The sequence below is a fragment of the Nanorana parkeri genome, unplaced genomic scaffold, assembly GCF_000935625.1.
Source record: "Nanorana parkeri isolate BGI_ZX_2015 unplaced genomic scaffold, ASM93562v1 scaffold9, whole genome shotgun sequence".
Classification (NCBI taxonomy): Eukaryota; Metazoa; Chordata; class Amphibia; order Anura; family Dicroglossidae; genus Nanorana; species Nanorana parkeri.
The window spans coordinates 4,558,287-4,586,217 of record NW_017306277.1 but is presented as its reverse complement, the minus strand read 5'-3'; the positions used below and the strand labels follow the sequence as shown (position 1 = coordinate 4,586,217).

The 27,931-nt window shown below is 42.0% G+C and overlaps 1 protein-coding gene across 1 annotated transcript in view; it reads right to left on the bottom strand.

The window, feature by feature from the left end:
• Window positions 1-9,956: 9,956 nt before the first annotated feature.
• The window catches only part of LOC108785484 (monocarboxylate transporter 2-like), a 42,414-nt gene continuing 24,439 nt past the window's right edge, over window positions 9,957-27,931 (bottom strand). Inside the window, exons 3-5 of the mRNA XM_018554568.1 lie at window positions 15,716-15,859; window positions 11,860-12,696; window positions 9,957-10,391 (exon numbers count right to left, since the gene is read on the bottom strand). Of these exons, the coding sequence (XP_018410070.1) occupies window positions 10,084-10,391; window positions 11,860-12,696; window positions 15,716-15,859 (1,289 nt within the window). The 3' untranslated portion in view covers window positions 9,957-10,083. The remainder of the gene's footprint in view (window positions 10,392-11,859; window positions 12,697-15,715; window positions 15,860-27,931) is intronic.

The following is a 27,931-nucleotide window of genomic DNA, read 5'->3' as shown; positions in this document are numbered from 1 at the left end:
CCTCTTTCTTATATGTAATATAGTGTATATAGAGTATATATTTTTACTTTTTTTAGGTTTTTGTGTCTGCAAATGTTGGGGGTGCAGTGTATATGTGCAGTGTATAGGTTCAGGTTCCATTGTCCCTTTAAGCCAGGCCTACTGTTCCATATGATGTGGTCACCTCGTACCAAGGTGCAGCTATACCCTCTACAGTGTACCCGAGGGTGCCTTTCCAATTCTACCTTAGCCCTGGATACCGCTAGGAGAAGTCAGCTTCCCACAGAGGCTTATTATAGAGCTGAAGATTCCTTGTAGGATGATTGCTGTCACATATAAATCTAGAAGCATTAATAGAGTGATATCCCCTCCAACGTGCTGTGTAATCTGCAGTGTATTCTCCTCACTGTATTGATCTATCACACGGACGATGGATGCAACCAGACAGCAGTCACATCTATATCTGACCACTCCTTCAATACAAACAGACACTTTTCTCATTAACCTTTTGGCTGGCAGTGATGGCCACGGAACTGCGATATGATGTGACAACGCCATTAATTGAGAGTATTTCTCTCTGCCTCTTTAGTGTTGGGATGTTAAATGTTTTCGTGACCTCCCAGCCCTTTCTGCTCACGGAGATCAGATTCCTTTTAGTAAACATGTCAAACAAAAATATATTAAATATGCGATATATTATTACATTATACGAAAAAAAGTTACATTGCAATGCAAGCCAAAACTTTTTCTTTTAGTTTAATAATAAAGTGTTGGAGGGTAAAAGTGAGAACCTTTGTTGGGTTTTTATTGCCGCCTGTGTCTACATTAGTAAGATCTAAGGGAGGGCTAGTGTTAGGATTACAGGGAGCGTTAGTGTTAGAAGTACAGGGAAGGCTAGTGTTAGGATTACAGAGAGGGTTAGTGTTAAGATTACAGGGAGCGTTAGAGTTACAGGAAGGCCTAGTGTTAAAATTGCAGGGTGGCCTAGTGTTAGGATTACGGGGAGAGTTAGTGTTAGGATTACAGCAGGGACGTGCGGTCAGGGGAGGCAGAGCCTCACCTAGTATTATGGAGGAAAAAGCTGTCAGCTTCAAGTCTGCAGCTGACAGCTTTTTCTTTATTCAGATCGGCTTCTATCAGGTTACACAGCAGGGAAATCCTCCCGCTGTGTAATCTGTCATGGACGCAGCGCTGCCTGGTAATTACAGGCAGCGCTGCATCCGGCTTTTGACAGGTAGTTAGGTTACACAGCAGTGGGCTTCCCCGCTGCTTGTGTAACCTAACTATTGAGGAAAGAGCTGTCACAGCCTCTACTCTTTGTTAGATGCGTGAGCTCTGTTGACTGCTTGGACCAATGGCAAAGCGCCATTGGTCCAAGCTGTCCAATAATAAAAAAAATCTCGATGCCTCAGCAGTGACAAGCAAGTGAGGGACAGGGAGGCTCCTCCTTGTCTCCTCCCTTCCTCCTTCAAACTAGCGTGGAGACCGGCTTGGGGCTTTGTCTGGCAGGGGCGGGACTTAGTCCGGTGGGGCGGGGCTTCGGCCAGCGGAGGGCGGGGTGGGACGTGCTGGGGGCGAGGTTGTGGAATGCCTCACCCGGAACCAGAGGTGCCGCACGTCACTGGATTACAGGGTGGGTTAGTGTTAGGAATACAGGGAGGGTTAGTGTTAGGGTTACGGGGGTATTATGTTAGAGTGGGGGGATTATGTTACAGGAAAAATTAGTGTTAGGGTTACAGGGAGGGTGTTAGAGTTACAGGGAGTATTAGTGTTATGTTTACAGGGTGATTATGTTACAGGGAAAATTAGGGTAAGTCACTGGCCAGGAAGAAGTATGCAAGTCATGAGTTTCGACTTTACTCGCTGCATGCATCCTCCTAACAGGTCGTTTTTCATTATAATAGTATAGAATACAGCATGAATTATGCTGGAAAAGATGCAGCTTCCACTTATAGATCTCTGAGTGATACTCTGTTCAGACTAATATTCACTACAAACCTGAAATCATTGACCGGTCTCATAAAACTTTGTAGCTATAAAAGTGAAAGGGCGTACATTCCGAAACCACAGAGCTACTGAGGGCACAGTCCAATAAATATTGTGTGTTATTGTGAGGTTACGCTGTGCCTCTGGTACAGCGTCAGGAATTCTTTTATAAATACGTAAATGGCATTCGGGATCCAAATTTCCAAATTGCATTCAGAAACTCCCGAATGCCATTCGGGTCTAGGAGATTCAGCTTTAGTATTAATATCTGTATATGGTTTTCTGTGGTATTCGCAATGAATATTCGTAAACTCATCCGAAACGAACAAAATTCGGATATAGTCCGAATCCTAAACCCAAACCGAATTGAATTTAAGCTCCAAATCACAAAATAACAAAATATCTGAACCGAACCAAATTTTTCCGCAGCGTACATGTCTAGCAGAAAGGATGGCTTGATTGATATTTTGAAATGAGGTTGGTGATGTAGTTGGGGGCAGAGTTGTGGATAGCTTTGTATGTTGTTGGTAGTATTGTGAATATTATTATTTGTGAAGAGACTGGCAGGGGAGGGTTGAAGACACTAAGCGAATGGTAAGCAGCATTCACGATAGACTGAAAATGGGATACCCTGTGTAGCGGTAGGCCAATGAGAAGGCAGTTGCCATAGTCAAGGTGAGAGAAAACAAGGGGGGCGAATTAGTATCCTGGTGGTGTCTTTGGTTAAGAAGGGGTGTATTTTGCTATATGCATGGCAATTTTCTAACAATTTTAATCACTTTCAACTAGCTTTTAATTAAACAAATATTTGGATTACCGTTAACTTCCACCATCTTTCATATTTAGATAAATGTATACAAATTATTGGTGGTATTAGGTTTCCTTGATTAGGTTTCCTTGCAATTGAAAGCTGGTTGAAAAAGATTGTAATTACTAAGAAATTGCTGGACGTATGACCTCAACTTAAGTTTGGAATTGAAAATACTATTTCTAGGTGTGTAGATAACAGAAATACATGGAGTAGAATGCAACCCTGCAAGAGGTCTCCAATTTACTAGCAGATGTGAACACAATGAACTATGGGGGGGGGTTCAAGGCAAATTAGGTTTAATGTAGATAAATGTAATGTTACAAAAGACATGCTTACAGTACACGCAAAGACTAAAAACATGCATACATCATGCGATTGGAGGTGGAAGAGGTGGAGTATCAGATGAATCACTGATGGAGAAGGACATGGATGTCCTTGTAGAACAAAGACTTAAAGAGAAGAAGTCAGAAATAAACATGTGCAAGAATGTGAATCTCCATTCTTATGTTGTTATATTACTTCTCAGGGACAGCGGCATGTGCTGGTATAGTGTACTAAAGAGCAAGGTAATGCCCCGACATAGAAATGTTAAAATCCATTCTTAATATGGTACTGTCAGTTTGAACAATGTACTCCTAAAACACCATTAGTATGTTATGTATCTGAGCCATCTTCCTCCCACTCAGTGCACTATCTGCAGTATGTTTACATGTTCTAGAAAAGATGGTACATGCATGAATCCATAACCAGCCTTTATAGCAGGGCGCACATTGGGAAGGCTTACAACAATACAAAACACAAAAATTCCCCAGCCTCAACCTGCCAGCCAGCCTGCAACCAAACAAATAGCCCTGTCAACAGTATGCGTTAAAATCAGGTTTTAGTTGCACAAACTTTTGACCAAAAATATGTAGAAGCCACACTGCCGCGCCAAGGCACCTCTGCAAAGTGTGGTCCTGTGGTCCAAGTGTGGTCTCCACACTTGGAGACTCGGATACACAGAGTTAGGACCACACTTTGCAGATGTGCCTTGGTTTTGGCCAAAAGTTTGTGCAACTAAAACCTCTGATTTTAACGCATACTGTTGACAGGGCTACTTGTTTGGTTGCAGGCTGGCTGGCAGGTTGAGGCTGGGGAATTTTTGTGTTTTGTAATGTTTACATGTTCTCCCTGTGTTTGCATGGGTTTCCTCGCACACCCCAAAGACATGCGGGTAGGGTAACTGGCTTCCAGCCCTATTAGGTGTGTGTATGCATTTGAGTTAGGGACTTCAGATTGTAAACTACAAGTGCGTTGTAAATGGCTGGCAATATACAAATGCCACTTATAAAATTAGGGATGCACCGATACCAAGTACCGTACTCGGTACAAGTAGAAGTACAGATACTTTTCGAGCTCCAAGACTAAACTAGAGGAAAATTTGGAGTTGGGAGGCAGCTGTCATTTGTAAGGAGCACACGAAGCTCCTGGGATTTGTGCATTCCTGTTTTAATGTATGATTTTGTTTTTATAAATATAAATAAATAAAGGTCAGGTTTCTGCACACGCACGCTAGTCTTTTAGATGCGTTTTTGATGTGTTCTTGACGCGTTTTTGGCTAAAACATTTTTTTCCCGTTTAACATGGGCTTTCAGTGCGTTCCAGGCATTTGCATGCGTTTTTGATGCGTTTGCAGATCCAGAGCAGGTAAAATAGGGCCTGGTGTAGTTTTTTTACCTGCTCTGGATCTGCACGCTGCGATGTGAACTGGAGCTAAAAATACCATAGGAATACATTGGACGCAGTTTTGATCCGGTCTGCACCTGCTCTGCTCTTGGTGTGAACTAGCCCTTAACGGTTTTGTCGTTTACCTGTTAAAGTCAGGCGGGTGCTTGTAGTGACCACGGACGGCACAGTGGGGTATACATGAAGTTCAAGGATCCTACCAGCACACCATTGATCAAGTGAAGTTAATCCATTTAATGACAGGGATTGAGCCTGACGAAGGGCACCCTGTGTGGCCCCGAAAAAGCTAGCATTGGATGGCATTGTTGTGTCATTAAATGGATTAACTTTACTTGATCAATGGTGTGCTGGTGACATTCTTGAACTTAGACACACACAGCTTATTAGCACACACAGGGGTGGCTCCATAGGACCCTGCAATGCAAAGGCAGCCACCATAAAACAGGATTTTAGGGCCAGTGCTCAAGGGACCAGTTGATTCTGCAGGAAACTAAAACTTTTAAACATCAAGGAACAGCATCCATTGTAACCGATTTAATCAGCATTTGAAATAGTTTCAAAACCTTTTGACTTTAATATAATTTTAATTCAAAATGTCTGTTTTCAATTTTGTAAATATTTACCTATAAAGTTTATTCATTTTAACATTTATTAATTTAGCTTAATAAGTTAATATTGGTTTTCAGCGTTGTAAATTGTCAGATTGAATTATCTATTTTAATTCACATTGTCTACTTTCAATTTGTAAATATTATTTGCATAATCGTTTTCATTCATGTGAACACTTTTTTTTTTTAAATTTATGTTTTATTTATTTATATTGTAAAATGTCAAATTGAGTTATCTCGATTTAAGACTTTCCTGGAAAAAAAAAAAGATAATTGTCTAGATGGCTCACAGCGTTTGTTTAGCTGAAAGTTGACTACATTGTCTGACATGTAGATTGTCATTAAGAGGAAGCCTCCACCTCTCTGTATAGGAATTTTAATCTTGAGAATATAAAACGGCACGCCAGTTTGCGTTTATTGATTGAAGCAAAATTTTACAGAAATGATTGGTGATTTTAACAAACACGGAAGTCGTATACTACCTATTAGTGTCAGAAATGATACAGGCAGCCAGTTTGTCAGAAGCAAGGAAGAGTGTGAAATGAATTATAGATGGATGTTTAATTACTTTCATTACTCAATTCCCTGCTACCATGTGATTGGAATGAATGATGAAAGGGAAGTCTTGTATTCTGCAGTCAGTGGACGATAAGGCTGGGCCGGGGCAGGGGCTGGAAATGACCGGAGGCAAATCTGTTGCTTCTGGAACAAGAAGTTCTATAGTGCTCTGTACCTAATTCAATTTGCTGTTTGATAGAAAAGATACCACTCAGGTCACTCTTGTGTTCTGGAATTCCCAGAATTTGCCAAAATGTTACAGGCCATTGCCAGCTTAGGCAAAGATTTACCATTACAAGTCCTCAACAACTCTTAAATGCACCCGTGAGCATTTATTATTTTTTGCATTGGAGCCAGTAAAGCAATGCAACCGTGATCAGTGGCTCAATGTTGCAATGCTTTGGCTCCTGCAGACTCTTCCTCCAGTCCCTGTCTGTGACTTGTAGTTTCTCCTTTCACCAGGTCCTGTCAAAGGATCTGTAAATGGATGGCATGACTGTAGGAGTAGAGCCACACACAGCCTTGCCAGATTCAAAAACTGCCACATTTTTGGTCCTTTGAGGTTCATTTCTGGCGTGCTTCTATGAGGTATAATACGGTATCACCCTTAGCCATGCACCCCCCAACAGGATACATAGGGTAAGGTAAAATGGATGAATTGGGCTGTTATAGGATTTAAAAAAATTGTCTGATCATTATTGTTCTCCAGAGGATGAGCCAACATTGGGACTCCATCTGGGGCACCACTGCTGGTTGGGGACAGTACCTGTAGGCTTTTCTGAGGCTTTGTATTATAATCAATGAAAACATATCTGTAAATGATATCACATTATATCTAAATTACTAGTAATCCAGACTGGTCCATATAATCCTTGTATTTAGTGTGTGAATTGTATTCTGGGGCTGCCATATATAAAGTACATCTTTAGCAGATGTAAAAGGTAATAATTAGTGAAGCTGGAAGTGTAAGTACTTGATTTTGACTTGCTGTCAGCCTCTTACAGTCTCAATACACCAGAGATCAAAGTGGGGAAGGGAGAAGCAGCACTAGGAGCCAATCAGTTATGTGCTGACAGGGATATTGCTGATAGGAGGAAGAAGCAGAGTATTGGAGTGATGAGCTCGTCACTGTGCTTACTGCATGCTGTACCTTCTTAAGCGCACACCACTGCAACACAGTGGTGTGAACTAAGCCCATCTGGTACAAGGCAAATTATCTTGTCTTGCATCGCGGCTGTGCTGATAAAAACGCCCACCTCATCCCCAACGCATTGGGTGAGAACAGGCCCCTAAAGTGAGCATTGCAGCAAAAGCCGTTTTTAGTTTTTAGATTTTAATGGTTAATATGGTCTGCATTACACTTAATGTTACCCTCACTTCCCCCTGTAATCCACTGAGATTTAGGACAACCGGACATATTTATGATGCTAGGTCCAGGGTGGAAAGAGATTGTTAAAAATCCCATATAGACCAGAACCTGTCAGCTTTGGCTTGTAGTATCAGTTTAGCATTGACTTAATGCCTCAGCATCATGAAGTGGGCAGGGTCAGGCTTTTTTTTGCAGCAGAACATAACACAGGCAATATATTTCAGCAATTCACTTTAGTACCGCTGGAGTGAGCATTGAATTATGGATCATGAGCATTGGATCCTGCTCATATGTTGTCATTTTTTAAAACAGCATTGCTTTAATGCTGTTCTTTACATGTTTTAAGTGTGGCTGTTTTCACAAATGTTTGGCAAATGTCTGCCCCTGTTCACCTGCTACAAAGTTGCAATGTTGCAGTCTGATTACTAGGGGAGAGGAGACTCAGAAAATGCTTCCTCCTGCCTGCAGCAGACTGATGACATCATAGTCTTAGCCTAGGCAAAGTCACTGGACTGGAGGTCAAGGTCAGCTTTCTAATGATAAAAGCTACATAATGTTGTATATTGTGACTTGTCAGGAATTTATTCATGAAGACCTGTTATTGAAAAGTTCCAGATTCCAGAGCCAATGGATATCAATAGACAAATTAAACTTAAGCAATAAAAATATAAATAGATCCCTGTGCAAGTCATCTCATAGCTTTATTTTCTTACAACATATACATGATAAAGAGGTAGATGGCACATTGATACTGTCTGGCGGTAACATGGTATCAATTTCCAATTTAAAAAGACAAACTGTGTCCATCTCTTCTAGTATTGTCTGAACTTTGATGCTTTCCTGCACTCAATACACACACAATATACATATATTAGGGATGCACTGATACCGGTTTTTCGTATCGAGTACGAGCACTGATATTTATCACTCACCGATACCGTAGACTGATACCGGTACTTCTGCTAGCATGGGGTCTGCTTCCTGGGCAATCGGGAAGCCAGGAGGCATGTCATTACCTGCCGCCCGGCTTCTTGATTGCCCGAGAAGCCTGCTCCATGATGTTTGGCAGGCTCGATGCTGATTGGCAGGGAAGCCATCTTCACAGCCAAACATCATGGAGCTAGCTTCCCAGCTAATTCAGGAAGCTGGGAGACGGGGCATTACCCCCCGCCTGGCTTCCTGATTTGCCGGGAAGTCGGCTCCATGCTGTTTGGCTGACTCGATGCTGATTGGCTGGGAAGCTGACTTCCCAGCCAATCAGCATCAAGCCGGCTGTCGAGCTTTGACAGCTCTGAGCTACGGGCCGAACGGAGCTAGTGATTGCCGGCGCTGACAGGAGTAGCTATGCGGTCTGCATCTGAAAGAGATGCAGACCATGTAGCTGCGAGCCAAATGGTACTTGTTCGTGGGCCAGTACTTGGAGACCCCTGCACTGGAGGCTGAGACTAGACTCAGCCTTCCTTCCTGCTGCGGTACTATCAGTCACCGCTCCCTGCAGGGATCCCCCCTCCCCTCTCCAATCCTCCAGCGCTGACTGGAGCAACGGACAGGGGAGTAGGCAGGCACAGCTGGCTCTGCCTCTAGATAAGCAGGGCCTGCTGTCACTCATGCAGCTGGGAGGATCTCGACAGTATTGTCAGGATCCATCCCGGCTGCGGCGCTCTCAGTGTATAGCGGGCAATAGCCCACTATATACTGAGCTTTGGGTCACGGGAGGAGGTTAGCATATGTCCTCTCGTGACCCTAAAGAGAACAATGGGGAAAAACACATACCCCCATAATTCTCTTTTAATGTTCATTCACATAATGTACATTCACTGTTTTGAGCATTGTGTTTTTAAAATGGAAATACATTGATTATTAAAAAATAGCAACTCTTATATACATTAGAATCATATATTGAATGTATTAAAAATATTTGTTTTTAAAATATAAAATTTTACACATATTACATTATTTATAGTTACATTTTTGGAGGGTTCGTCCTCCCCCTCCCACACACACCTTTTGCATTACATATATCACAATGATTTTACAAACTTATTTTTCTTATTCCTACCTGGCCTAGAAATATTGTTCCCTTTTCCTTCGGGATTCTCGAATCTTTCAAATTTTTTTGTTGTTTACAGAATTTTCTGGAGACCACTGATTCTCCCAACTGTAGTAAAATGTGGCACACAGACACACTGGCTTGTTCAGTACGGCAAATAGCAAAGTATAGACTGTATATCGCACTAATTAGACTGTAGTACAGTTAAAGCCTAACTGAAATTTCAGTTTAAACCAGCTAAATGCATTCCACGTGCCTGAAAACAAAAGGTGTGCAATATCTTACAGTTCATTTTCTTTGCAAAGCAGTCACATCCTGAGTAAAAAAAAAGCCTGTACCCTGCCACCATGCTTTGTAGAAGGACACTTGCTCTCTATGTGGAAACAGTGATCTCTCTGCAGAAAGTAGACACATCCCCTGCTAAGTCAGAGCTATAGCTCTGCAGTCAGCAAAGCTCATATTTCTTGCTGATTGGAGAGCTCTAGCTTTAAGTGTGTGTGTGTGTGTGTTGGGGGTGTTGTTGGATCTCAGCAGAGAGACCACTGCTTCCACACAGAGAGCAAGGGTTCTTCACTACAGCATGCTGGCATGGGACAGGCTTTTCTACTCAGGATGAGGCTGCTTTGCAACAAAAGCAAACAGTAGGACAGTTAACACCTTTTGTTTTGATGTACCTGGAATGTGGCGGACGTAAAGTGGAAGTACAGTTGGGCTTTAAATCTGATTTGTTGCTGTGGGTTACTGTTCTTTGCAAAATTTTATCTGTCTTTGAAAGCCTTTTGAAATAAACCCAATTCAGCATTTGATATATTTAATTTTGCTTCCCCCCCTGTACTTATTGTGAAGTTATTGCTTCTGGCCATTCCCATTCCATGACATCACACAATGGGGTGCGGCTTATATTACAGTAATATATAGGCTGCCAGATGCAGCTTCAATAAGTCACACAGGCACATCAAGCCTAAAAAATGGATTTGCTAAATGTCCTCAAGTGTTTCTAACACGTGTGGCCTGATCCATTGGCTTCTTCTAGTTTCTCCGCCTCAAATTTTGTGGTTGGGATTTCACTGCCATTTTTTGGCTTTTCTTCAGTGGCCACTTGACTGTAGTTGTCTTTTTTCAGTCCAACGCCTTCCTTCATTTCCAAATCTTTCTTGTCTCCATTCTTTTCTGCTTCAGCCTCCTTCCTGAGCATTCGATAGTTGTAGAAGTTGCCGACCAACAGAAAGAGACCAGCAAACACCATGATGGCTCCGCACTCTAAAAACATATACTTGTAATCTCCTAGGGCATCCACAATGGCACCTGCAAGGAAATAAAATAGATATTCAGAATAATAATTTTTATGGGGTTACCTTCCTTTATATTGTACATAACTTCTTAGTAATGCTCATCAATTATCAGTGAGTTGCTAACATTATTACTGACTGGATAGCTCTTGGAAGCCACATCACCAACCTCATTTTAAAATATCAACCAAATCATACTCTCCGCTACTCTCGCGACCTGCTCTGCATCTCCTCCTATGCTTGCCTCAAGGATTCCTCCAGAGTGTCTCCCATCCCCTGGAACTCCTTACCCCAATCTTTCCTCTTATCCCCTAATTACTCCTGTCCACCTATAAGCGATCCTTGAAAACTCATCTCTTCAGCGAAGCCTATCCCACCTCAACATAATAATTGTCCTTTTACTTCTTCCATTAATTCATCCCACACAATTATTACCTTTTGTATCACTTGCCCCTCCTACTAGATTGTAAGCTCTTACGAGCAGGGCCCTCCTGTATTGAAATTGTATTGTAACTGTACTGTTTTCCTCTATTTTGTAAAGCGCTGTGCAAACTGTTGGCACTATATTAATCCTGTATAAATAATAATAATACCTTCAACAAAGGGGTTCTGATGGGCTGAACAGACAATTTTAATTTCTGGTTCTACATGATAAGGAATGTCTGTGTAATGACGAGTGAATAAAAACTGTGCAGAAGGCCTAACACAAACAGGAAATCAGGGTTTTCTGTTTTCCATTTTGCTGATGTACTAGGAAATAGACATCAACTCAAAATTAACTGCATGCAACAGTAACATATCATTTCACATAAGCTACCTTCTGTTCAATGTGTGGACAGCAAATAAATCTGCAGCAAGGAGTAATTACGTCATTCTTTCAACTTGTTTATTTGGCCCATAAAACAGCAGTACAAAGTTACAAGTAAAAAGTATACTTTAGGTTTGATAAAGAGCTGTTATGGCTTGTTATGTTTTGCACCAAAGGCTTTTAACTTTGTACTTAGTATTGCTGTTTTATGGACTAAATATACAAGTGTTGAAAAATGACATTGTATAAGTCCTTGGTGCAGAATATCTTACTAGGACAATGTTTATATGTTTCTTATATTCAACGCTGAACAAATTTGTACCCTGTTTGGTCATCTTGGCTGTCTGGTATGGATAATTTTTTAAATGTGATTGCCCTAATGTGCAGAATTCAGTAGTAGTCTGTGTCTTCACACGTTTTCCAAAAGTATAGGAAATGTCATGTTCCTGTGAACAACTCTCATAAGAGCCAAACATGATATATGAGCTGTATTAGGTTTCTGAGAAGGCTGCTCTACAATTGACCAATGCTAAATAAAAATAAATCCATGGAACAAAGTTGGCATTACTAGGCCTGGTGCCCACTAATGTCGAGCTCTGTTTCCCATTATTCATCTAGTTACATACATTTTTGTCATCATTATAACTGTGTTTTAGGTGCAAGATTGTCAACTTACCTCCAATCGGTGGGCCCAGTAGCAGAGGAACGCACTCTACAATTGTGACCAATCCAACGGCACTTGAAAACCGCTTGGCTCCAACTAGATCCATAAGGGTTTCAAAGAGCAGGGCACACACCATGCCAAAGGCTAAGCCAAAGAACACAGAGTACGTGACAAGGCCCGCATAGGTAGTAGCCAAGGGGCACAGAAGATGACATGTGCCATTAAAAATCACAGAAAGGCTGAAGAAGTATTGGATTCTCGGCCTTATCCATTTGGTGTTGGCTATGACACCAGTTAACGGTCTGGCAAACATATCAACGATGGCGAGTATGGACAAGAGAAAGGCAGCTGAATATTCATCAACACCACAATGTTTTCCATAAGGAGCAAGAAACACAATAGGGGCATAAAAGGCAATGAACATCAGGACGTTTCCGATGAGGTAGATTAAGAAACCCCTGTGCTTAAAAAGAGTCAAGTCCAAGATTTTGTTAAACCGGGTTAGGCAACCTTCCTTCTCCTTCTTGTCCGAATCTTCTGTTTTTCCAGGCTCCGTTAGACTTTTGCTAATCTTTTCTGGGTCTTTCTCCTTTTTCTTTTTAGAAGCCATTGGTCCAATGGGACGAAAGAGTGTACCCGCTACACAACAGTTCAACAGCATGGCACCCAGGATAAAAAAGCTGCCCCTCCATCCATACCTGTCAAAGAGAAACTGATTCAGCGGAGCAAGAGTTGATAATACCACTGGACTTCCAGCCATGGCCAAGCCATTGGCGATTGGTCGTCTTTTCAGAAAGTACTTCCCCACAATGATGACGGATGGCTGAAGGTTCATAGAGAAGCCAAACCCTGCACAATATGAACAAATAACTTTAGCATAAGGAATAATAGCACAAGGAATAATATCATATAATAATATATAATAAAATTGATGAATAACGTCACCATAAACAGGTCTCAGAACCCAAAGAAATGTATTGTTAATAATATAAATGCTGCAATTATTTCTGATCTATATGACACAACGGGTTGAATTACCCCAGAAATAGGCTGTTCACTTTGCAAGGTCAGTGGAACCTGCATAAGACGTGATGATGTCAGTGGTCCTTAGACTGCCGGAGCCTAGGGGAGAAGAGACTGAGGGGACCGGTCTAGAGGGAGCTGGCAGGACGGATGATCAAGTAAATCTGCTTAATTTGAGTCCCCTAGACAAAACGAGCACTTAACCCTTGCAGTGTGGAGGGAGTTTTTAATTTTTCTGGAGTTCTTCTTTAAACAATAACTTTTCGTTGGTATAACAAAACTTAGTTACCAACAGGCAGATATGGACTCCCTTGCAATTGACTGCCTGTACTTACTCACTCTCACAATGAAACCATTGCCCAAAGTGACTTGCACACAGTGTTTACACTGTGCCTCCGACTTCACTAATAATAAAGTGCTGCGCTGTAGCACTTCATAAGCTGAAGATAAATGAATGAGGTCTTCTGCAGGTTGGCTCATAGAGTATGGTGGCTACCCTGAGTGGGGCCCACAACCTTGCCTTCAGCATAGGACACAGAACTAGAGTGACATTGTGCTGATGAGCAGGTACCTGGTTATAGTTTGCGAGGTAGCGCACATCTGCCAAATTTTATTTTTACCAGCACAGTTATATTTTTAACACCAGTAAGCACATTATTTGCTTACTCTTATTTGTAAAGGAGTCTCTACAAGCATAGGTCAAGCTGATTCTTCTCCAGTTACAGACAAATAACTCTAGGTTGCCTCAAAAGATTCCTAAATCTCTTGAGAACACAGAGGACCTTAATCAGACCTCAGGCTGAGAACCACTGGCCTTGATAGACTGAATCATTCAGTCTAGAGCTGCACAGGCAATTCTCCAGTGGTGATCAATCATAAAATAGATGTAAAAATGACTTCTATGGTGTAAGCTTCACTATCAGCATGTAGTACCGATCACCCACACTCATTGGGGCATTGCACAATTATGCCTATTATGTGCTACTTGTGTAGTTTATTCAACGGGGAGCCATTCTCCCACCTGGTTAGAGTTCTATTGCTACTATTAGGTCTAATTGCTAGCTGTATTAATAGCACCAACTACTCAAATTTTCCGTTGTAGCACCAGCCTACAATTTTGCTTATTTCACACAGCCAGCAATCCAGAGTTGTGTACAGATGTGAATTATGGAACAAATGGTATTTAAAGGAGTTTTACTTTATGGAACTTTTGACATTTAGAAAAAAAACATTTATCACATTTTTTGGAGATGCTCTGGATTTATGAAATGTAACATGTTATGCAAATTTAGGTTGAATGCCAACCACCAGGTTGAATGCCAACTACCCATTTAGGAAATAATCAATTAGAGCTCCCTATTATCTCATCATTAATTTTCCACTGACACAAATCTAATGTATTACCATCTCATTTTACTAGCATTAATTAGTATGTGTTCGCATCCTACTCGGCTCTTGTCTTGCTGACTTGCCATTAAAATGATTTGAAGTCACCAACAAAATTCTTTTTTGCTAATTTGACTCCTTTTCTCAGTTAAAGCTGAACTCCAAGCAGATATAAAAAGACACAATTGAACGCGGCTCTCTATTTATTATTAAGATTATTAAATGTATTCTTAAGTGTAAGCAGTGTAAGTACTTGAATTGGGCTTGGTATCAACCTCTTGCAGCAATACAGAAGAACTCAGACTAGGAAAGTGAGAAGCAGCAGAAGGAGGCAGTCAAGTGTGTTGTGGTGATGTAGTAGAAAAGTGTATTGTCTAGGTTCCATTTTGTTTTATAACCTCCATTTTGTATATTATAATGAGTTCATTTTAAATTTCATATGAGGAGAGGCTGATACCCCTCCTTTTTTGTACATACATTGTGACTGTCTAAAAGACATACATTTTTCTGTTATCAGGGCTGACAGTTTCTCGTGACTGGAACAGACTGTTAACCCCCAAAGTCTGGTGTCCTGATAAGGATCCTGTCATGGGTCTTTGTTCTAAGTCTGGTATAAGCTGATAAGGATCTTGTCTTGATTCACATGTATGCAATTTAGTAGGGATGCACGTATAACGATACTAGTATCGGTGCCAATGCTGAGTAATTGGGCGAGTACTCGTACTCGCCCAAATGCTCCGATGCCTAGCCCAATACTTTTGGTATCAGGAAGCCGACGCTGCGTTATTATACACTGCGCACGGCTTCCTGATTGGCCAGAAAGCCGGCTCCATGCACACCTCTCTACGTCTAAGCCCTGAATAGGGCAAAATGCATTAGTGGGGTGGACAAAGGAATGGGCCTGAGCCGAGCTGTGCAAGTCTGAATAACTGAGTTTTTGAGCGTAACAAGTGGTGTACGGCCAGATTTTCTTTACTGTGGAGGTGAATATCTTTCAATGTGATGGAAATCCTCTTAATGGACGCTTTCTTGTTCTGAATGCAACCTCAAATCTTGGGATTTACCTTCCCTTCCCAGTGACATTGGTAATCAGGACAATCAGAGAGAGAGTAAACCAGGTGGTGGTTCTAACCCTTCACCACTCTATCCAAATCTTTTTCACTTTATTGCAAATAGCAGATTCATGAACACAATAACCCCGGCCATTAACTGCTAACATTTATTATATAATCAACACCATTACCCTAATGAACATATAGAAACGCACCATATAATACCCGATTTGTCACATGTTAATGTAATATTCTGACTAATGTCAATACAATTTTTCAGCATCTGACTCTTTTCATAAAACGTACGTCATAAATCTGCCGATCGATTGTCCTGTCAACAGTTCACTGACAAATCCATATGTTACAACAGATTACATAGAGGAATTGAGGATATAATGGTTCATTACCTGCAAGCACTCCGACAAAGATGTAAAGCTGTAAAATGCTGGTGCTGAATGTGGCAAGGATCATGCCCAGTCCGCTGAGGAGGCCCCCTGCTATGACCACCGGGCGGCTGCCATACTTGTTCACTAAGATGCTGCTGATGGGACCTGGATCGACGAGAGAAGAAAACGATTACATGAGCTGCTTTCATTAGACTTTGTCAAGGCTGCAAAATGCTGTTAACATGAAAACGATAAATGTAATTAATTGCATATTACTAAAGCAAATTCAAATACAACACAAACGGCCATCATAAAACGGATGATGAAGTGTGATATTGGCTCCTCTTTGTTCTGCTGTGTATAATAAACTCATGTGTTCTTACTTTAATAGCTTCAGCTGTCATGCTATGGTGGACTCATCACAATACACACAGGAAAAAGACACCAGAAGTGAAAATAATTCTGGAAATTATTAAGTGATCCTTATATGCTAATATTTTGTACATTGTAGTCCACTCTTTCTACAACTAAACAATCTTTAAAGTGTTTATGACCTTTAGACCTATTTTTAGAATGTTTAGCATCTTGCTTCACTGTATACATAATTTTTTGGGAATCTGTTGTGAAGTTTCTTATTTGGAGATCCTGCCAGTAACAACACTAAGCCACTGCTTCGGCATTAGTAGAAGCGCTGTCAGCCTGCCGTGTGCACTCCTTCAGTTGGCCATTAAGTTGTTAATTTCCATGATAGGCAACTAAACAGTCAACGGAAGGAGTGAGGACTGAAGGACTGCTAACTTATTTTTTTTACAGGTGCTTTGCCTACTGTACATTCAGGGCGGTCCCTATAATAAATGGAAGCCTGAGGCAGTTCCTAATATGCAAATGCGACCGCTGCGACCCTGGTAGGTCTGCCAGTGATGGGAACAGGCTTTACCGTAATTGCGGGATATATTTTGGTAGCAATAGGCTTAGTTACGCCTTCATGGTTTCATGCACCCGGGCCCTGAGGTTTCTAGTTATGCCTCTGCCCCTTACTGTACTGTACCTATGGAGGAGAAGCATAGTCACCATAGGAAGTGTGTTTCGTGTACAAAACACTTCCCTCTCTACTCATCTCCATAACATAATAGGGGAGAGGTGTTCTGTAGTTCACAGAGGTAACCTGGGCAGGGCTGATAACACTGCTTGAGATAAAACTGCAGAACGTACAAGTTCCTGTGTACTCTGCAGTCTAGAGAGGCAGAGCCAGCTGTCAATCAGTTGGTGGGGTGGATCCCAACAATATATTTCCTGGCTGCAGCGCGGCTCTCCGCAATATCCCCCTATATGCTGAGTTTTGGGTCACAGGAGAACATTAGTATATGTCCTCCTGTGACCTCAAAGAGAGCTATAGCCAAAAAAGGTTTGTCCAGAGTTCTCATTTAATTCATGCTGACGCTGTCCTTCCTTCTGGAGGATGGCTACTTGTGCTCCTCATGGAGTCTGTGTGTGTTGTAAGGTAGTCACCGCTCCAAGCTCACTCCCATGATAAACTTCAACATCAATATAAATTAGTAAACTAAATGCGAGACTGTAGTCTATCATGACAGCAGAACATTGCCCGAAGCATCACTCCGCCGGCTTGCCTTCTTCCCATAGTGCATCCTGGTACCATCTCTTTCCCAGGTAAGTGACACACACGCACCCAGCCATCCACATGATGAAGAAAACGTGATTCATCAGACCAAGCCACTTTCTTCCATTTCTCTGTGGTCCAGTTCTGATGCACACATACTCATTGTAGGTGGTGGGCACAGGTCAGCATGGACATCCTCTAGGTTCTCAACTGGTGGGTCTTGACCCTAAAGTGTGTCGCGACCCGTGATCAGTGGGTCTCCACATGCTTTCCACCTTTTTAGGTGAGAGGCTTCTCTGCCTCTCCCTAGCGCAGCACTGTCAGTTCTCGCGCCACCAGACATTCAAAATATGCTTCCCAGCGCTGAGTGTCAGCTGAGGTGGAATGGAGGTATGGTTGCGAGGGAGCGCCATCCATACGTGCATTGCTTACAGCTCCCTCACGTGTCCTGTAGAGGTGCCTGGACCGGAGTGATATCACATTCTGGATCCTGGCATCTATACAGGGTACACAAGGGAGCTGTACCAGCAATGCACATATGGATGGAGCTCTGTCACAGCACAGCAGCCCACACTTTATCACAGGCTGAGGATCCATTCCAGTTCTAGTAAGGCAGGCAGACTCGGTGGACCTTAACTGCTTGAAGACCAGGTGTTTAGATCCCCTACCTGTCGGCAGGCAGTGTATACACAGCGGCTGGCCGGGAGGTAGTTAAAAAAAAAGTGAGATTGTGTCTGTGTATGTATGTCAGTGTTTTTGAGGGCCCGTTCACACTGGTACAGTGCATTAATCTAATGCCGTACGTTCCATTGCAGTGTGACTTGGGTCGCGACTTAATGACCGAAGACAAATGTGGATCCTGAGATTACACAGGTTAAGAACCACTGCTCTAGGTAGAGCTGCCCATCTTCCCGCAACTACCTAGGGCGAAGGCGGCTGGATGCAGTTTGAAGTCCAGCCGTTCTTCACCCATCTCTCCTAACTGAAACTCTGTACCTCCGTACGAGCTCTGCCTGGGAGAGAATGTGCAGAAGCCTGAGCTTTGCAGCTGTGATCGAGTGATCACAATTGTAATGCTTTCCAGGCTTAAATGCAAATATTAAGGAAATACTTATTTTTTTTAATATATATTATTAATTATGCATTTCTTTAATTTTTGTAAAAGGTGAACTTATCCTTTAAAGATAAGGCCTAATGAATGCACAGCTACGACCGCATTAATTAGCAGAAACATATTTACATTATTATCATTATTGCAGTTTAGGGTCGCCTGCCCTATTCTCAGTTGAGTATGGGATCAGGACATTGCATTGGTGGATGTACTGAGCAGTTTATGACCAACCTTATCATTATAACTTTAGAAAGGAAATCAAATCGTGAAAGATTGAAACAGTCCAAAAAAATTTGCGGGGTGAAGGCTGAAGAAATCAATTCAGTCTTTAGTTTTCTCTGATTCTTCGTACGCGCTCCGCTGATAGGAGCCGAGCATCATTACCCCCAGAATAAATAGCTTCTCCATTCCCTGTTCAGCAATTTGTACCAGAGCGGCCCAAATACACCGACACAGGAAGAAAAATGCCCGCCCGGCATCTTCAATAAATAAAGCACAGTTTAAAAATATATAGCGAGGAGATTTCCATACCAAGGTGAAACCATTCCAAGTAATGAGGTAAAAATATTTCTCTGAGAAGAGAGAAAACAACACAGAGGCTAATTTCTGTGGCATTATACCGCCATTGTATTTCATTCGGTTTTTGGACTGTACTGCGTCTGAAAACAACTGCAGGAAACCATTACACCTAAAAAACAAAGCAATCATATTTTCCATAACAAGCAGAAAAAAAATGAAAGGTGCGGAACGCGGTGAAGCATAAATCCAGATTAATCGTGTATAATGTAAAAATAAAACTTCCAGGATTACCAGGAGAAAACTCTGCAGAATGTCAGAGCGGAAATGTCTCTCTGCTGAGGACAAAGTATTCTCCATTCTGATAAGTGTGACATAAAATATTGCATGAAGGATGGAAACAGAATAACTATGGACACGGGACAGATAATTCTAAAATAGATGTATGTAGGCTGACTGACAGACAGGTAATTCTGGGATAAAAGACATACTGAAATATAGAAAAACATTGATACTGTTATCAATAAAATCATGTTTAATGGTTTCAAGAATGGCCTTACTGGCTCCTATATTTTATCTATAAGATAGATAGATAGATAGATAGATAGATAGATAGATAGATAGATAGATAGATAGATAGATAGATAGATAGGTAGATAGATAGATAGATAGATAGATAGATAGATAGATAGATAGATAGATAGATAGATAGATAGATAGATAGATAGATAGAGAGATTATATCCCTGTAACAGCAAAATCAGAACTAAGAGAAGCAAATGTGATTGTCCTTTGCCTACATCCTATGCCCTTAGGCCTCATTCACATGAATGGCAGACTTTACCACCCCTCCGTGGTGGATGTATTTTCGGAGGGCGGAAGAGCAGTAACTCCCAGGCGTTCAGGATGTGATATGCCGCCTCCTAAATGCTTGTTTTGTTTTTTATCCCAAGTGATTTTACATGCAACTATCATGCTGCGACCATACAACAGGCATTTGGCCTTGTCCTATACACATGAATGGTTGCGTTTGGTAGGTGGCAATGCGTCATGCTGTGTACGTTTTGCCATGGGGCAAAGCAAAGCATTGCGGCAACGTGACTGTCCAGCTGCAGTGCTAACTAGTCGGATGGTGGCCGGGGAGCATCTGTTTTGGAGGTACATGTTGGTAGTAGGTATGGGTATACTAGGGTACCTCTCAGTGCCAGCTATTGACTTCTTAGCTTAGCATACATTTTAGCTAAAGGAAAAAATTGAATATTTCACAGAGTCTTTTGCCATTTGTAACCCAAAAGCTTCAATACACACACAAAAGCGTCTTCGGACAGACGTGATGTAACGCATTGATGAATTTCCAAATACAAATAATAGCGGCTATTTGTGTCCCTTTGTCTGTCTCTGGCCACAATCTCAGCTATTACTTTACTTTACTTTATCAAAGCCATGGCTTCTTCTCCGTATCAGCGTGAGTCAAATAAACCATTTTTCAGTCTGGTCTTGTCACACACTTAGTAAACAATTACTAAAAGCACGCCAGACAAAAAAAAGGGCCATTATTGATCCCAGCGGGCGTCATTTCATTTCTATATTTCATTTGCTTTTATCTCTCACATGCAATGCTTTCATATTGGATTATGAAATGCCTTCCAATGCAATTCACTCCTTGGATCTGCCATTATTAGCAATCAGACATGTGAAATTTGCAATATACATGGCAAGCTTGTAGTTAAACCAGAACATTGAGGGAAATTATTATTAACCCTTGCAGTGGGGCTACTCCTAGCCTAATATGGGCAGTCCTCATAATTAGGCAGCCTCAGGCGGCATCCCATTAGGGGGGCAGCATGTGTAAGGGGGCAGCAGAGGGCGGCCCATAGCGTCTCAGGTTGCTAAGAGCTCTTAGCAACCTGTGATGCTCTGTCAGGCTTTCGCCCCCACCCAGCTCCTGTCCAGACAAGATCCTGTCCCGCCAAGTTCCTGGCAACCAGTGACGTCAATGAGCTGGGCAGGACTGGACAGCTGTTAACAGCACAGCTCTACACAGTTGTTTCCACCCTTCCCATCGCATCCACTACAAAGCACCACCCCAGCACTATCAGCAGCAAATGCCTAACCAAGAGGGCATGAAGACCAATGCTTGGTACTATAGCAGAAATCCACCACTTGTGAATAATATTTTTAACATAAAAGGAATAATACAAAAGGTAAGAGAAAAGAAGAAAGAAAGCAAAGAGAATAGCAGAGAAGAGAGGAAGGCCAAATAAAGACTTGAAAAGTATAAGTGAACTACAACTGCCTATTGACTCCAAGGATAAGAAAAGGAAAAATGGAGAGGAGGAATCACTGAGGGAAGGCAAAGATGGATCACTTGGAGCACCACAAGAATAAAAAAAAGAGTCCAAGAAAAAAAGGTAAAGACTAGAAAGAAAGTTAACAAGGATACGGAAAAAGGAGACATTAGGAAAAGAGAATGAATACCTCATTCCGGGCCCGCCAAGAGGCCCTTACAATGCCAGTAATGCCAAGACTTATTATAAAGAGAATTGCTTTTTAATACAAGAAGATGAGCAGTCATTTTGCAGTCTGCAGCAATGGACACCCTGAATCAACATATTCCCTTTATATCATGTTGCTTCTGACTCCTCTCAACATCCCCTGCACCCCATTTTCTCTGTCTTTGTTCCCCATGGTCCCTGCGTTTGTTGTAAAGTAGTCAACGCTCTGAGCTCGCTGCTGCGATGCACAATCTCACATTATGTTTACTAATTTGTATTGAGATCGTAGTCCATCATGGGAGTGAGCTTGGAGCGGTGGCTACTTTACAACACACACAGGGACCACGGGGAACAAAAGTAGCCCCCCTCCAGAAGGAAGGACAGTGTCAGCACCAATTCAGAGATGATTTGAGGATCTACAGCCGAGCGATACACAAATAAGATACATTTTTGTTAATAGTTAAGGTACTTGAATATATTTTTAAGATTTAACTCCTGAATTTAACTTTAAGCTCTAATGTAAACAAGGAAAAAACAGGAAGAGAGGAGAGAGCAGACTGCTGAGACCCAACTTGTTCCAGAGTAATTGAGATATATAGGTCAGTGAGGGGTTGTGTTAAAGCTTATTTACTGCTTGTTGAGAATATGTGCCATAGTTGAATGTTTAGAACCTGCTGTGCTAATTATTTTAACACCCTCAGCTTCCCCAGTGACCCATTCATATCCCAGGATCTAAGAAAATGAGCCCCATTAGACTACAAGTCACAACTTGGAGCTTAAACAGTGTTAAGGACTCCCTACTGCCATGTATTGCTGGAGGCTTAATTGGCTTCTGTCACAATAGGCCTTAGTATGTGTATGCATGTGAGATAAGAACCTTAGATTGTAAGCTCCTTGGGGGCAGGGACTGATATGAATGTGCTCTACGTAAAGTGCTGTGTAAATTGTCTGCATTATATGAATAAATAAATGTGACATCACTGTATGCCTGAGTGCCCAATCACCTCGTCCCATTGATGTCATGTGAGAGAAAGGGGAGTAAGTCACATGCTCCCCCATACCTGACAGTATTAATATTTTGCCTCTCCTTATAAGAAAACCAGAACAGCAAAGAAATGGTGAGTATGTGCTGCTGAAAGAAATAGTGAGTATGTGCTGCTGGTTGGAAAAGTGAACCTTCGTGAACCAGGTGCATTGTCCTACACGGGCGAAGAACAGGTTGGCTTTGAGTTGCCAATCCAAGCCATCTCTGTGATCTTCCAGAGACTGGAGTTCTAGCATGAATAATTTTACAGATAACAGTCAGGCACTAAACACCCACAAAAATCCATGTAATGAGTCTGTGTCTTTTGCATTCCCCTTTCATCCGCTGTTACAGAGGTAAAACTTTTACAGAAATCAAACTGTTACTTTCAAAGTCAAATGTCATGGAAAGTCCAGCGAGCCGTCACAGTATTACCTTGACAAGGTTCAAGGTAACATAACTTGTGCATTATGTTTACTTTTATGTTTTAGGTGCTTTAGGAAAAACATTTAAAAAAAAAAGATTTTTCTACTAAATATTATTTTGTTATAACAAAATGATTTAAGTTGCAGAATATTATACAAATATACATTGCATGGCAAAGTATTTGTATACATTTTTGGCCAAACACATACAGTCATCATGTTTCTGAACACCTCTAGCTCTCTGAGATCCACTTCTCTGAACTTGCTGTCCAGTACACGATTACATAGACAGAGCAGTCTCCAGCAGCCATGCATCTACGAGCTTGGGGAAGGTAGAATGGAGGAGGAGGACGGAATAAAGGGGAGTAGGGAATAGGGGAAAGGCTTGCCATGCTATGCCTGTGTGGATGCTTACTAGCACACACAAGGGTTGCTCCACAGGTCCCTGCATGCAAAAGTAATCACCCTAAACAGGATATTAGGGCCAAAGCTCAGGGGAACAGCTGATTCTGCAGGAAACTAAAACTTTTAAACATCAAGGAACAGCATTCATTGTAAGTCGTTAAATCAGCATTTTGGCTTTAATGAACTTAGGAATGAAAAGGTTTTAATGGGAAAGTCATGATGGTTGATGAGTGATTTTAATATTGCATTGCTTTACTGATTTCCGTTAGGCCTATACACAAAGGGGTCTATTTACAAAAAAAGTCGCTGGGCAAATGTATCAGCTTTTGTGTAAAAGTTCTGAATAATATCCTCGCAAACGTTTTAATGAGCAAAATGTTATTTTCTGTTAATTTTGCTGTCTTTTGCAGGGCGACTGTAACATTTGTATACATAAAACAAGTTTTGCTCTACTTCCTTTACCACTTCAGCCTGGGAGTTTGGTTTCAACAGCAAGGCTTCTGTTAGCCTCCACAGACCCCAATGACTGAGTGAAGGAAGATGGTGGCCGTGGTCCCAGACGGCATCAGCAGAGCATCATCTTCCAGCAGGGCAACGCTGGATTCGCTGGCCAGGTAAGTGTGTTTATTCAAGAGAACACAGCGTCACAAGTAAGAGGCCATAAGAGAGGGGGGGGTTCCTCTCTAACATGAAAAAATAGATCTGAAGCTAGGTCCACTTTAATGTTGGCTTCTTCTGTTTCATGATCTCTGCTGCTCAAATACATTGGGCAACCTCAGCTCTCCAGCTGTTTTAGAACTACAAGTCCCATGAGGCATTGCCAGACTCTGACAGCCTGTTAGGGAACCGAGAAACCAGACAGAAACCTAAAGTGCAGGTTTAAACAAATAAAAGGAGAAAGTCCAGGACTGTGTGAGTGTGAAGCCAGAGGTCAGAAGCCAAAGTGGGTAGTCAGCCAAACCAGGTCAGGAAACACTGAGAGCAGGATGTATGGAAACAATAGCAAGGAGATCAGTCAGCCAGGGTCATACACGGAGAACAGGAACAGCTGCACAGCACTTGGTTGATCAGAACAAATGCAAGCGCAGAGACTAAATGGACAAGCTGCTAGGAAAAATAGTGAACTGGTGGTTGCATCATCACTCTGGGACAGGAATTAGTTAGAAGTTTTTTCAGCAGTTGCAGAATGATGGTGTTAATGCGTTTGGTCATAAGAGGGCGCCAAAGAGGAGCAAACAGTGCCAGTCAAACAAGCCATGCTGCAAGCAACTGGACAAGGAAGAGTAAGAAAACCTGACACTCCCACAGGTATGACCTACAGAGGCATAAGCATGGTGGGCTTTGTAGTTTCAGCACACCTGGTGTGCCATGGTTAACTACCCCTGACCTAGTGGCTCTATTGATTGTTGGCTGCCATCATGTCACTCATTGCTTAGAGTTGGTTCTGCCCGTGAAATAGCTGAATCCATCATGTTGCTCATTGCTTGTTGCTAAGAGTTGGCTTTGCCCAAGAAATAGTTGAATGCATTGTGTATGACTGCCAGGTACAATTTACTATTCAATAACGGCCTCATTTACTTGTTGATCTTCTCCAATGCGGGGTCAGACACCTTGCTAATCAACAGCCCGCATTTGTTTTCTCTGCTTGGCCTTTGGTGCCCAGTCAAACGCAATGAAATAGGTTTATTTGACAGTGCAAAGGTCAGACCATTCATTCCGTGCTCAATTGGCAGGCAGAGTGCTTGTAATGATCAGATTAATTCTTCGGGCGTATTAACCTTTTACCTTTCATAAACCGTCATTTGCTGCTGCTGAGCATCTTGTTAATAGGCTACAGAGTGTTGTTCTCCATTGCTCAAGAGCATATGCATTAGATTTAAGTGTAACACTACTTATCTTGTTTATTGAGGTGTATAATCCTTGTGGATTCATAACCAGCAACAATCACCAAGCCTGAGCTAAGTGGACCAGTCACTCCATATAGGGGCTCCTTCCAGTTAATAAAATGGACATGCTATTTAGGCATGGAATGCTGTTTTAATCGCTGAACCTATCTCTTGCCTTTCTTTAGTTTGGCCACCCTGACTTTTCCAGATAATTATTCATAAGGAAAACATGTCACGTATCATTGGCCAAGCTCATTACAGATTTCACACTTTGTAAATCGTTTGTAATATCTGCCTTGATGGAATTGGCCTCTTATTAAAACTGGATTATGCTGCACGGGCTGTTAAATGTGTTAAGAGATCAAGGAGAAGTACAGGTAGCACAAAATTTAAAGGAAACACTGAAGTTATGTAGGAAAAAAAAGGATTATCTACTTAGTCACATAATTAGTGCATACTAAGCTGCCTCTTGGGACAGAGGCAAGTTGCCTATGGATGTGGTACAACTAGAAAAAAGAAGCGTCCGGCCTATGTACTGATATCACAAAACTTCTCGTTAGCAAGCTTCCTATATTGTTGCAAGGTTTGAATGTTGGTTGTAGCAAGGCTTGTGTGTCGGCTGTACCCCTCCTGTACTTACTAGTGTCTGGCCGTGGCTCTCAATTGTGCTTCTGTGTTTGGCTCAACTTCTTGGCCTGGTTCACACCTTTCCGTTTTGTAGCACGTTCAACGCTCTACAAACGCTCTACAAACGCTCTACAAAACGCTCAAACATGAAAATTACATTGTTTTCTATGGGTATGGTTCACACCTTTCCGTATTTCAGCCCGTCTGAACGCGCTACAAAACGGCCTAAGCCTGAAAAGGTACACGAGCTTCATTGCGGCGTTTTTGTCGCGCGTTTCCATTGGAATACAGCCAAGTAGCCCTTGGAAACGCGCGTTTGTCGCGCGTTTTTTTTACTGCGAAAAAAAAATGCGCGTCACGAAAAGCACGACAAACGCTCATATTCGATACGCCTAGGTGTGAACCCAGCCCTATGTGGGACCTGTCAGGGGTCACGTGATGGGGCTGCTCAGTCTAAAATGCCGGGCCTATTTTATCCCAGTTCAGCCCTTCTTCTGGACATAGGGCAACTTCTTCTGCCTAGCAGCGCATTGCCAAACCCAAAGACTCTCACATGACATAAGAGATGGCATGACATAAGATGTCGGGCAGGTGCCATAAAAAAGAAAAGGAAAGCGAATAAGGGATGGGACGTGCAACTCTACTTCACTTTGATGATATCTTGGGCATTTTTATGTAAAGCAGCAATAAAGAGAATAGTACTTTGAAACTGATGCTGTAAAGCTATACATTTTACAGATGGCAATAAACTTCTTGTCTTAAACTCAATATAACCCAGCACAGAGATTTTCCAAGTGACCGTGCCAACTTAATTAGAATGAGACGGCATTCTTGTTTAAAAGGATTGCCCATATGTGTTCATTGGCTTCTCAGATTATAATGCCATCTGCAATAAAATATATAGAGAGAAGGATCACCAGGCAGTGTGCAAGGCCAAGGTAATAGCGGGAAAAGTGTCTGTATATTGTGAAGCTGTGCCTCCTGTGTATATAGACATAAAAGTCTGCCCCTATAATAGGTCCTCAACAGAGCCTTGCCACCCTCAATATACTATACAGAAGAAGCACGGACAAGGGCTGGCCCTCCAATATATATATAGTCATACCAATCTGCACCAATACAGGTTATCCACAGACCCTCCCCGCCTTCAATATATTATCCTTGCATCACCTTTCAACATCTCGTGGATAAGGGAAATGTCAGGGGTCTGTTTGGACCCCTAATATTTCCCAAAGCCCCCCAACAGTAAAAAATAAATAAAAAATAAAAAAAATGATTTGAACCACTTCACGGCCGGCCGTTGTAAAAGAGATGTCTCCCTGATGTCTCCATAAAGAGGACCTGTCACATATTTTGCTATCACATAATGGGGTTTTCTAACCCCCCTATGTGATAACAATAAAGTTTCCCCCCCAAAAATGTAGAGTTACAAATAAAAAAGAATTAAATTTTTTTTAAAGTCCCCCCCATACTTACACACATGCAAACAGGCGTCGGGTGCGCATACATGTGAAAACGACGATTTCGCCCATTACGCCGCACATGTTACATATCGCCGCGAACGTCGGAATGAGAGCAATAATTTTAGGGCTATCAATCACTGATAACACTAAACTGATGAGCGGTAAAAGCTTTTAAAGCTTCGCCTATGGTTAATTTTGGGCATGGTAATTTTTTGCGATTTCGCGGGTGCGCACAATTTTAAAGCATGACATGTTTGGTGTCTATTTACCCGACGTGACCCCGCTTTTTATATTTTACCAAAAATATGGGTAATAAATGGGTGTGGTTACTGGGGGTGTGGCCACGAAAGGGTGTGGCCACTGAGGGGTGTGGTCACTGAGGGGCGCTGTAAAGCTTTCTCGCACAGGGCGCCTAAAGGCCTAAGGCCGGCCCTTCAGTATTGCACACTTGTACAGAGTCTTCGGTTGTACTGAAATTGCTTACTCTGATTTCACTGCACGCTGTGAGCTTTTCACAATGTGCATTAGAAGCTGCAGCAAGTCAGATAGAGGCCATCTCGTTTCCTGGCTAAAGGATGCCCACATCATCTACATCTTTCCACCCTAGTCTGACAGCCCTGGCCCTCCCCTTTCTTTCATTGAATTCTAGTTCTATCAAACATGGATGC